At 41.6% G+C, this 13091-nt stretch overlaps 1 protein-coding gene across 1 annotated transcript; it reads left to right on the top strand.

Annotated features, from left to right (window-relative positions):
• Positions 1-5361: 5361 nt before the first annotated feature.
• Positions 5362-9842, top strand: LOC116978454 (general transcription factor IIE subunit 1-like). Its single transcript, XM_033029594.1, has 2 exons — positions 5362-5809; positions 9413-9842. Exons 1-2 carry the CDS (start codon positions 5362-5364, stop codon positions 9769-9771), a joined length of 807 nt encoding a protein of 268 aa, XP_032885485.1. The 3' UTR covers positions 9772-9842.
• The last annotated feature ends 3249 nt before the right edge of the window (positions 9843-13091 follow it).

Below are 13091 nucleotides of genomic sequence, written 5' to 3'. Positions count from 1 at the left end.
GGAGGGAGGAGGTATATGGACAGGTGTTGCATCTCCTGCGTTTGCAGAGGAAAGTACCTGGGGAGGATGTGGTTTGGGTGGGAAGGGACGAGTTAACCAGGGAGTTGCAGAGGGAACGGTCTCTGCGGAAAGCAGAAAGGGGTGGAGATGTGGCTAGTTGGAGGAGGCTAAAATGTCAGAGGATTATGTGCTGTATGCGATGGCTGATGGGGTGAAATGTGAGGACTAGGGGGACTCTATCCCTCTTGAGACTGGGGGGGGAGGGGAAGCAAGAGCGCAGTTGCTGAATATCGAGGAGACCCTAATGAGGGTCACATCAATGATGGAAGAGGGGAACCCCCATTCCCTAAAGAATGAGGACAACGCAGATATCCTGGTATGGAACACCTTATCTTGGACGAAGTTGCGGCGTAGAGGGAGGAATTGGGAGTCTTTGCAGGAGGCAGGGTGGGATGAAGTGGAAGTAGATAGCTGTGGAAGTAGGTAGGTTTATAATAGATGTCAGTTGATAGTCTACCTCCTGTGATGGAGACGGTGAAATCAAGTAACGGTAGGGAGATATCAGAGATGGGATCAAGAAAGGGTAGGGAGATATCAGAGATGTGCGAGGTATTTGATAAGATTCCGCATGGTAGGCTGCTCCAGAAGGTTAGATCGCATGGGATCCAGGGAGACCTAGCCAACTCGATAAAGAGTCTGTATGAATGAACTGCAGATGATAGTGTAAACCAAAGATAGAAACAAAATGGGTGACGTTTTGGGTCAAGACCCGAAACGTCACCCATTCCTTCTCTCCAGAGATGCTGCCTATCCCGTTGAGTTACTCCAGCAGTTTGATTTTATCAACTGGATTGAGAATTGGCTTCAGGGAAGGAAGCAGTGGATGATGGGTGAAGTTTGCTTTTCAGAGTGGCGGCCTGTAACTGTGGTGCGCCTCAGGCCCATTGCTGTTTAGGGTTTATTTCAATGATTTGGTTGAGAACATACAAAGCATGATTAATATGTTTGTAGATGATACTAAAGTGGATGGTATCACAGATAGCAAAGATGGTTATCAAATATTATAGCAGGATCTTGAGCAGCTGGGCGAGTAGCTGAGAAATGTTTAATGGAGTTTAATGCAGATACATGCAAGGTATAGCGTTTTGGGTAGTTTAATCAGGGCAGGACATTTAAGTGAAAGGCAGGGCCCTGGCGAATGTTGTCGTGCAGAAGGATCAAGGAGTGCAGGTACATGGTTCCTTGAAAGTGAGGTCACATGTTGATAGGGTGGTCAAGAAGGATTTTGGTACATTGGCCTTCATCAATGAAGGTTTTGAGTATAGAAGTTGCTTCATAAGGAATAGGAGTAGAATTAGACCATTCGGCCCATCGTCAACTCCACCATTCCATCATGGCTGATCTATCTCTTTCTCCTAACCTCATTCCTCTACCTTCTCCCCATAACCTCTGACACCTATACTAATCAAGAAGATTAGTATATGATTAGTATATGAAATGATGTTACGGTTATACAAGATGTTGGAGAGGCCACATTTGGAATATTGTATTCAGATTTTGGTTACCCTGTTATAGGAAGTATGTTGATAAGCTTGAAATAGTGCAGAGAAGATTTACAAGGATGTTGTAAGGACTTGAGTGTGTGAACTATAGAGAAAGAGGCTGGACAGGCGAGGACTTTATTTGTTGGAGTGCAGGAGGCCGAGGGGTGATCTTCTTGTAGAGGTGTATAAAGATCACACGGGGAATAGACAAGGTGAATGCACAGAACCTTTTATCCAGAGTGCGGGAATCAAGAACCAGAGTATGCACATTTAATGCGAGTGGGGAAAGTTTTAATAGGAACCGGAGGGGCAACTTTTTCGCACAAATGGCGATGGGTACATAGAACGAGCTGCCAGAGGAGGTAGTTGAGGCAATCACTGTAATGGCATTTAAAACACATTTGGACAGGTACATGGATAGGAAAGGTTTCGAGGAATATGGGCTAAATGCAGGCAGGTGGGACTAGGGTAGATGGGACATGTTCGTCGGTGTGGGCAAGTACAGCCAACGGGCTGGTTTCTACACTGTATGACTCTATGACCCCGTCCTGTATGGTGCTGGGTTACAACAGTATATCAGAGGTCATAAGGTTATAAGGAATAGGAGAATAATTAGGCCATTTGGCCCATCAAGTCTACTCTGCCATTCAATCATGTCTGATCTATTTCTCCCTCCTAACCCCATTCTTTTGCCTTCTCTCCGTAACCTCTGACAAATGTTGGGTGTCTGACAATTAGGAACTCACCATCTGATATCCCATAGCCTTCCCAGCATCCACAGGTAAAGATGTAATGAAACGATCTTCACAGTTGTAGCTCCAGCATCTGGTAGGGAGTGTGCCACCACAAAGGGAAGTGGAACCCATTTGTCCGACACCCTATCCACTGCTCCGAATATTCACTTCCTTCACCCCTAATACACAATGTGTAGGCATGTACCACTTAAATTATAGTCCGCTGCTTCTTTGATTGCTGCTTAAAATCTTGAGTCATCTACAACAGTGACACTGGACATTCACTGCCCTTGAATGGAAATATTTTGCTGCACCTGCCTCATTGTTGGGTCTGAATCCTGGAACTCCACAGGTTGCAGCACCGCAGGCAGACTTGCATCGCAATAAATGCAGCTGCTCATGATGGTGCCTCACTGCAACCTTATCAAGGGCATTCAGGAATTGTCAGTAAGTGATGTCCTTGCCACAAAAGCCCACCTCCCAAAAGAGAATTAAAAGATACCACCATTATTTCCCCTTCCCCCTCCTCCTACTTTCTGAGATTGGAAATTTGTGCACTGGCAGCACAGGTTAAAATATAACTAGGAGTGAGAAAAGCAGCAATAAGATTTTTTGAAGATTACTGGTTAGATTCAATTACAAAATAACTATGCGATAATATAATTGCCCATAAGTCATGGAGAAAGAGCATTTTCTGCACCTCATTGTACAATTTAATTGTGATTTAATTAGCCTGATTAACATCTAATTATTTTCATGTGCTTCCACCCTCTCTTCTTGATCAGCTTCTGACTTCACAGCACTTAATCAGGAGCAATAATTTCTGGTGAGTTTGATTTTGTTTTACATCAATGTTGCTGGTATTTGTGATTTTCTTTTGTTTATTTATGCATTTGCTAAACTGCACTATGTGTGTTTTAGATGACATGAGCTTACATTAATTACTAGACTTTCTGTGTGGAATACTTTTGATTTGATTGATTTTTTCCCTTTCTTTGACTGTATACCTGCTAGTTGTTTTAATTTTGAGTTTCCTCTTCAATATAGAAAGGTTCTGTGGTATGGTTTCTTATTCTTTTGAGTTACTGAGACAGAAGTATTATTTAAATATATAACTTCATGTAAACCCTATGCTTAAAGCTGTTGATTTATTTTCAAAGTTGAAAGACTTTGGCAGTTTTTATATGGCTAGGATTTCTGCATTGTGTCTGTTCATCGTGTCTGTTTAACGCCAATTGTCTACTATAACTGAGTAAGCTATTATCATTGTATATGTAGTAGAAGCAAATAACTGCAGTTGCTGGTTAATACATAAAAGATACAAAGTGCAGGAATAACTCACCATGTCAGGTAACATCTCTAAAGCACATGGATGGGTGACGTTTCTGGCTTATTCAGACTCTCGGTCCAGAACTGAGCCTGGAAACCAGGTGAGTCGATGGCCCTGGCCTGCTGGCAGCTGGGGAAGAGGAGAGGATGGGCGCAGTCAATGGTCACGCCCATGGTACAAGTGACGGTTGGAGGCTGCAGGTGCGGCCTGGAAGTAACTTGAGGTAAATGTGTGGGATGGTGCTGGCAGCAGAAGGTCCTGCCTGCCAGTGGTGCAAGCTCTGGGTGGCATGGGCAACAGGGGCTGTAAGCAGTGGGGAGGTGGTGTGAGCTGCAGGGGGTGTGGGGAGGTGGTGCAAGCCAGGGGTAGCACAGACAGCCGGTGCTGAAACTTATCCTTCCATAAACCTTTGTCCCTCGCCTCGCCCAGCTTCTGCTCAGTCCTCGTGCCCCGGGCGTGCCTCCTGCAGCTGACCAGGTAGGTAAGACTGTAGTAAAACTGGCACCTTTGTTACCTTCCATCTACTGCTATCTTGACAGTGTGTGTGAAAGGGAGACTGGGCTGTGATCACAACTCTGCAATTTCTAACGGTCCAGGGCAGAGCAGTTGCCATACCAAGCTGCAAAGCATCCCGATAGGTTGCTTTCTGCAACGCATCTGTAGAAATTGGTAAGAGTCACAGGAGATATGCCAAATTTCCTTACCCTTTTAGGAAGTAAAGGTATTTGTGTGCTTTCATGGCCGAAGTGTAATGTAAATGTCAATTGTTATTTATGTGGGAAGTAGATGTTATTAAGTTGGTGCTGAACACCATTTCACTTTAAATGCTGATCCAAAATCTGGGCTGTTGCGTTTCAATGTTTTGTTGTCCACCTATAGCCTTCCTTAAAACCAGGATTGATAAGCATTATTTGATAGGGTACAAAGTGCAAAGTCCAAACATATGTATAGGTGACATTTTGGGTTGAAACCCTTTTTCAGACTTGTAGAAAGGTCTCGACCTGAAACGTCACCTATCAATGTTCTCCCGTGATGCTGCCTAACTTGTTGAGTTACTCCATCTTGCCTTTTTGTGTATTAACAGTTCCTAGTTTCTACAAACTATATTCGATGGCAGACTCAAATAAAAAAAAAAAAATCTAGTCATTAAAACGTTCATCAAAAATACCCTTTAAGACTGGGATCATCCATGTAGATTGGCTGTGAGCCTGGGGAAAATTGTTTTCTGCATTTAGTTTGCTTATTGTAAGTTTTTAAAGAGAATGCAGGGAATTTGGGAGAAACTAGTGAGGAAATTGTGGAAGCCCTGGTTGAAATTTATGTCGACTTTAAATACAGGAGAGGTGCTGGAAGGCTGGAGTGTGGCAAATTTGTGCCTCTATTCAAAAAGGGCTGTAGGGAAAATACTGGAAACTATAGGCCAGTGAGCTTCACATCTGTAGTCGTAAAAAGGGCTGATTAGGAATCGTCAACATGGTTTTGTATGTGGGAGGTCGTGTCTCACAAATCTGAGTTTTTTGACGACATGACCAAAAGGTCGATGAAGACGGAGCTGTAGATGTTGAGTATATATGGGCTGTTTGTTATCTATATCAATGATTTTGTTGAGAACATACATGGCAAGATTAGCAAGTTTGCTGATACAAAAGTGGGTGGTTTTGCAGACACTCTGACTAATTTGCATTTCTATGCCCTTTCAGCTAATCAAGTTGATTTTAATTTTAATTAATTTTCTGATTTGATGGAAGGTACAATGGAAGGTCAAAAAGTGATAACTGAAATTCCTGCAGCTTTAAAACGCCTGGCAAAATACATAGTGCGTGGATTCTATGGGGTGGAATATTTCCTCACCCTGGACATTCTTGTCCACTACCCCTGCGTGAAGGAGGATGATATTCAACAATTGCTGAAGTTTGAGAAAAGGCAGCTCCGAGCTGTACTCAACACGCTGAAATCTGATAAGTTTATTAAGAGCCACATTCGAGTGGTAACCAGTCCTGATGGGGAGAGTTCCAGGCATAATTATTACCACATCAACTATAAGCTGCTAGTGGATGTTGTGAAATACAAGCTGGATGTTATGCGCAGAAAAATTGAAAATGATGAGAGAAATTCAACCACACGATCTTCTTTTAAATGTCAAGTTTGTTTCAGTACATTTACTGATTTGGAAGTCAATCACTTGTTTGACCCTTGCACAGGTAAGATATGCTCTTGAAACTTTCACGAGGAGCTCAGATTCCATCCATTCTTTGCTCCGTTATCAACCTTTTGTCTTCCTTAAAAACTAACTTAAATTACACTAACTACTTTGCTTGCACAATTTGAATTGTGATGCAGTAACTTGGCCAATTCCCATGAAACTATCACAGTAAGAATCTTGATGCTGACACTAGGACAGAGAACAAATGTACAATGAATGAATTAGTTTATTGGCCAAGTATTCACATACAAGAAATTTGCCTTGGTGCAGTACACTGTGGCAGCCATCGTCAGCGCAAGCAGCAGCAGCCTCACTGCAAGCGGCTGCACAATTTAACAGTTGAGGTGCTTCCTGCTACTTTTGCTTAGGTTTTGGACAGTTGGGGCAATTTCTCGCATATTTTTTGGTGAAGATAGTATTTATTTGAGGCAAGAGTGTTTTTGTTACAGTACCTTTCATAATGTTTGGGACGAAGACACATCATTTATTTATTTGCCTCTGTACTCCACAATTTGAGATTTATAATAAGAAAAAAAATCACATGTGGTTAAAGTGCACATTGTCAGATTTTAATAAAGGGCATTTTTATACATTTTGGTTTCACCAAGTAGAAATTATACAGTACTTATTACATTCATATACAGTACTTTGACCTCCATATTCACTTCCCCCCTCGCAATTGGCCCTGACCTTACTACAGGAGGCTGAGGGGTGATCATATAGAGGTGTACAATATTACAAGGGGAATAAATAGGGTTAATGCACAATCTTTTACACAGAATAGAGGAATTAAGAACCATAAGTGCAAGGTGAGAGAAGAAAGTTTTAATAGGAACCTGGGGGACAATTTTTTGTGGTAGGATATATGAAACAAACTGCCAGAGGAGGTAGTTGAGGCAAGTCCTATAATACCATTTAAAAGACGTTTTGACAGGTACATGGATAGGAAAGATTTAGAGAGGTAGGGGCCAAACACGGGCAGGTGGGACACCTTGGGGAAGTTAGGTCGAATGGCCTATTTCCATGCTGTATGACTCTATCTGATAATAAATCTGATTTATCTTGGGTCTGTGCCTTGGAACTGTTGGGGTGTAGGTGGGAGACGAAAGCAGATAGAATAGTGGTGTTTATGCAGATTTTAGTTGGGCACCTAGATATGTTCGGAATGGAAGGATATACAGTGCCCTCCATAATGTTTGGGACAAAGATCCATCATTTAGGTCTCAGTACTCCACAAAGATCCATCATGCCTCTGTATCACAAGTGGTTAAAGTGCACATTGTCAGATTTTAATAAATGCCATTTTTATACATTTTGGTTTCACCATGTAGAAATGACAGCAGTGGTTACACATAGTCCCCCCCCATTTCAGGGCACCATAATGTTTGGGACACAGCAATGTCATGTAAATGTACATTGTAGTCATGTTTAGTATTTTGTTGCATATCCTTTGCATGCAATGACTGCTTGAAGTTTGCGATTCATGGACGTCATCAGTTGCTGGGTGTCTTCTCTGATGATGCTCTGCCAGGCCTGTATTACAGCCATCTTTAGCCTATGCATGTTTTGGGGGCTAATCCCCTTCAGTTTTCTCTCCAGCATATAAAGGTCATGCTCAATTGGGTTCAGATCAGGTGATTGACTTGGCACTCAAGAATTGGCCATTTTCTAGCTTTGAAAAACTCCTTTGTTGCTTTAGCAGTATGTTTGGGATCATTGTGTTCAAAAGGGAACTGATTTGGGATCATTGTCTTGCTGTAGAATGAACTGCCGCCAATGAGATTTGAGGCATTTCTTTGAACTTGAGCAGATAGGATGTGTCTATACACTTCAGAATTCATTAAGCTACTACCATCAGCCGTTGTATCATCAACAAAGATAAGCGAACCAGTACCTTCAGCAGCCATACATGCCCAGGCCATAACATCCCCAGGATCTTGGGCAGTTCTTTCTCTCCTCCATACTTTGCTCTTGCCATCACTCTGATATAAGTTAATCTTCGTCTCATCTGGCCACAAGACCTTTTTCCAGAACTGTGGTTGCTCTTCTAAGTACTTTTTGGCAAACTGTAACCCGGCCATCCTATTTTTGCAGCTAACCAGTGGTTTGCATCTTGCAGTGTAGCCTCTGTATTTATGTTCATTAATTCTTCAGCAGACAGTGGTTATTGACAAATCCACACCCGAGTCCTGAAGTGTGTTTCTGATCTGACAGTTGTTTGGGGATTTCGCTGTCATCAGCTGTGGAGGTCTTCCTGCCAGTCCCTTTGCGTTTAGTAAGCTCACCAATGCTCTCTTCTTAATGATGTTCCAAACAGTTGATTTTGGTAAGCCTAAGGTTTGGATGATGTCTCTAAGTTGTATTCGTGTTTCTCAATCTCATAATGGCTTCTTTGACTTTCATTTGCACAACTTTGGTCCTCATGTTGATAAACAGCAATAAAAGTTTCCAAAGGTGATGGAAAGATGAGGCGCTGCGAGCTCTCTTATAACTGCATTAAGGAGGCATTTAAACACATCGGGGGGAATTATGTATAAACACAGCTGTAATTTCTACATGGTGAAATCAAAATGTATAAAAACTCTTTAATTAATTCTGATTGTGCACTTTAACCACATGTGATTTTTTTTTTCCTATTACAAATCTCAAATTGTGTAGTACAGAGGCAAATAAATAAATGATGGGTCTTTGTCTCAAACATTATGGAGGCACTGTAAATGCAGAAATAATAGAACAGGAGAAGCAAGGCAAAGGAAGGCCTCCTGAAACATGCATCATTACTAATGTGCTTGTTATTATCACTGCTGTTTGCCCAAGATGCTGATGAAATATATGTTGAAGTAAATGGTGTAAATTACTGGCAGGGTTACGAAAAAATAAATAGAATCGCACAGCTTTTCTACGTTGTATAGAAACATAGAAACATAGAAATTAGGTGCAGGAGTAGGCCATTCGGCCCTTCGAGCCTGCACCGCCATTCAATATGATCATGGCTGATCATCCAACTCAGTATCCCGTACCTGCCTTCTCTCCATACCCTCTGATCCCCTTAGCCACAAGGGCCACATCTAACTCCCTCTTAAATATAGCCAATGAACTGGCCTCGACTACCCTCTGTGGCAGGGAGTTCCAGAGATTCACCACTCTCTGTGTGAAAAAAGTTCTTCTCATCTCGGTTTTAAAGGATTTCCCCCTTATCCTTAAGCTGTGACCCCTTGTCCTGGACTTCCCCAACATCGGGAGCAATCTTCCTGCATCTAGCCTGTCCAACCCCTTAAGAATTTTGTAAGTTTCTATAAGATCCCCTCTCAATCTCCTAAATTCTAGAGAGTATAAACCAAGTCTATCCAGTCTTTCTTCATAAGACAGTCCTGACATCCCAGGAATCAGTCTGGTGAACCTTCTCTGCACTCCCTCTATGGCAATAATGTCCTTCCTCAGATTTGGAGACCAAAACTGTACGCAATACTCCAGGTGTGGTCTCACCAAGACCCTGTACAACTGCAGTAGAACCTCCCTGCTCCTATACTCAAATCCTTTTGCTATGATGTAACTGTCTGGTCACCAGTCACTCTTTCTGCTGTTTCCATAAAATATACAGGTAATTTTAACTGCACTTACTGTCATGCTGAAGTAGAAGAAGATGCCTCCTCGATACCGAAACGGAACGCTCAGACTCTACTGGCAACATTTAATGACCAGGTTGAACCAATTTACGCGCTTTTACATGAAACTGAAGATATTGCCCTTCCGCAAGAGCTTCTGGAACCACAACCGACAGAGATTCCTGAACTGGCACTTGGGTATGATGCATTCTGCTCTCAATTGTACTTCATTTTTTTCTGGTGGAGGATGTGTGAGATTTGTATGTTATCTCTACCTGAATCAACTTGGAATAACAAGTATTTTATCTCCTTGAACAATACTCAAAATGCTGGAGTAACTCATTGGGTCAGGTGATATACTTTGAGTTGTTACTCCAGCAATTAGTGTTTTGCTTTAATCTCCTCATTCATCTTAAATAAGTTGCCTGTTAGTTCATATTTTTTTAATAAATTCCCATGAATTTGTTTTTGTAATATTTAATAGTTTTATGCTGCTGGTCATAAACCACACTTCCATTGAATTACATTGTTTTAAAACATTCTAAAACATCTGAAGAATGGTCTTGACCCAAAATGTCATCTATTCCTTTTCTCCAGAGATGCTGTTTGACCTGAGTTACTCCAGCTTCTTGTCTATCTTTGGTTTGAACCAGCATCTGCAGTTCCTTCCCACAAAGAAAATACCTTCCTGTTGATACATTTAAAAATAAATTTCCATCTGTTAGTGACACGTCTGAGATCAATTTGGAGAAAATGTATTAAAATGCATTTTTAGGCTGGATGTCTGTGGCAGTAAGTTCTTGTGGCAACACCATCAAAAGGCAACAAGCTACTTTGTTGTTCAATTTAGAACACAAAAGGCTGGAGTAATTAGTAAGTCAGGCAGCATCTCAGTCTGACCCGTTAAGTTACTCCAGTATTTTGTGTTCTACGCAAGATTCCAGCACTTGGTTCCTTGTTCAATGTGACTGGCTGATCTTATCTTTACCTCTATTCTACTCTACAAGTGGAACAAGCCTGTTCCCTACAAGCCACAACTCCATAACTTGCCTGATTTTTAAAAATATTATTAAAGGAAATAATTGTTGGCTGTTTTAGGTTATCAAGGGCAACAGCTCACTTTCCAGGAAATTATAAAAGGCCTGTCCCACTTTCACGAGTTTTTCCCTTGATTCAAACTTGCAGAATGTTCGTAACGTGCCCGTAGGAATTCGTAGATATATCGTAGCAGCCCGTTATGCTAGCCGAAGGTACTCGTGGCATCGGGTAAATCGGGACGTTTTTTCCAGCCTGATAAAAAAATGCCCACGAGCAAAAATAAAATGGTGGGGATGAAAGAAATTGCAACTTTTTACTTGTAAGGGGGCATCAAAATAGTCGTGGGAACTCGTAGACATACTCGTAGGAGTTCGTGAACAGTCGTGGAAGGTCGTAGGAGTTCGTAGATTACCATGATCTTGAATCTTTTTTTTTTAGGTCCTTTAAACTCAGCAGAGGTTTTGAATTAAGTCGTGAAAGTGGGACAGGCCCTTAAGTAACTTTCATGCACTTCACTGCCACCTACGCACACAGACTTTGACTAATATTAGCAGATAATTAGAAGATAAAACAAGTTTTATTATGATTGCATTTTTCTCTCAGTCAGGGGCAGAAGATGCAATTCCCCGCAAATGATGCTCACCCAGGAAGATGGTCAAAAACAGCTTGCAGTGACCTGTATGAACAAAACATTGTGTTAAATGTTCAAGAAGCTGAAGCCAAAACCAAGAAAAAACCTGTTAAACCCCAACCCATATGGATGACCACAAGTACTGTTGAGGGAACTGGTTTGGAAATGGCAGCAAATTCAGCAGGTCAGTCGGTTTTGAATTTTCCAAAGTACATACAAGTTGGGAATCCAACCAAAAAACCCTGTAGTTATAGAAATATGAAAAATGTACCTTTTAGCAACTTTAAAAAAACAGGCTTGCACATCTTCAAATTATATATTGTGCATTGTGCAAAAATAAAGGGGTAAAATATTAAATCATTTTCTTGTTTGGTCAAATCTCTTCCCAATCGAGCACTTGCAACCAAAGTTTGTTTCTTAAAAGCAGACACCAAACTGGTTAAAGATAAACCAAGCCAATCTTTAATCGATTCATCAGACGGAAGTGGCAAGATCTGCAAAAAGCACAAATGTTGCTCAGCGCTTCTCGGGCTCCACTCGCAGAACAAAGAGGAATTAGTGCAGTTGTACTTTTTTTAAATCAATAAAACACACCTACCATGTCAGAATATGGCATGATTGAAAGATTCTATAGCCTTTCAGAATATAGGAAAAGCTGGGTCCAATTCAAGCTCATCCAATAACACGTTATTGCTTATCTCTGCAGCATCAGCTATTTTTTTCAATCTTGGCTTCTTTATGGCCTTGAAAGAAGCACGTTATTACGCAGGTTTCCATCTTAATGTCTTTATTAAAAAGACCTGTCCTCCATATAATTTGCAAAGTCATTCAGACTTGGCACCGAGCCATTCTTTTGTCTACTAGACCATACGTTCTTTATAGTAAGTTTCCATTAGTTAGAACGACTTCATGTTGTATTTTGTGAATTCGATTCGATTTGACTTAACTTTCAGAACAGTTCCGTAAGACATCAAAATGTTATTTCCCTGCTGTAATACGATAGGAGAGTTTGAAAGTATCTTGGATGCTATTCTCAAAGCCAATGTAGCTGGAATAACCAGCATTAGTCAGACTACGCAGGATCGCCAATCCCACAGATTGTAACTGTCCAGTGGAGGAAACAAAAATACTTTTCCTGGCTCTGAGTTTACTCCAGCATTTTGTTCTACACCAGATTTCAGCAGCTGCAGTTACTTTTCTTTCTATGCCCAAATACTAAGATAGTATAATCTGGAAAATGTCTAGGATATCTTGTAAATTCTGGTATTTCCAATAGCAAAATATAAATCAATTGACATTGCATCAGTGTAATAATGTAATAATAATAATACATTTTATTTATAGGCGCTTTTCAAGAGTCTCAAGGACACCTTACAAATATTTAGCAGGTAGAGGAAAAACATGTAAGGGGAATGAAATAAATAGTAGAGACATGACTAGTACACAAAGTAAAGACAGAATTCAATACAAAACACAATATGAGGCAATTAATGTGCATATGAAAAGGGAGGGGGACGTGGGGCTAAGGATAGGCAGAGGTGAAGAGATGGGTCTTGAGGCGGGACTGGAAGATGGTGAGGGACACCGATTTGCGGATCAGTTGGGGGAGGGAGTTCCAGAGCCTGGAAGCTGCCCTGGAGAAGGCTCTGTCCCCAAAACTGCGGAGTTTGGACTTGTGGATGGAGAGGAGACCGGCTGATGTGGATCTGAGGGACCGTGAGGGTTGGTAGGGGGAGAGGAGGTCAGTGAGATATGGGGGGACCAGATGGTGGAGGGCTTTGTAGGTGAGGATCAGGATTTTGTAGTTGATCCGGTGGGAGATGGGAAGCCAGTGAAGTTGTTTGAGGACTGGAGTGATGTGATGCCAGGATTTGGTGTGGGTGATGAGTCGGGCTGCTGCGTTCTGGACCAGTTGGAGTCGGTTGATGTAGGTGGAGCTGATGCCAAGGAGAAGTGAGTTGCAGTAGTCCAGTCGGGAGGAGATGAAGGCATGGATGAGTCTTTCA

Source organism: Amblyraja radiata, chromosome 1 (genome assembly GCF_010909765.2).
Source record: "Amblyraja radiata isolate CabotCenter1 chromosome 1, sAmbRad1.1.pri, whole genome shotgun sequence".
NCBI lineage: Eukaryota > Metazoa > Chordata > Chondrichthyes > Rajiformes > Rajidae > Amblyraja > Amblyraja radiata.
The sequence above is the reverse complement of the archived record's forward strand: the minus strand, read 5'-3'. Positions and strand labels throughout refer to the sequence as shown.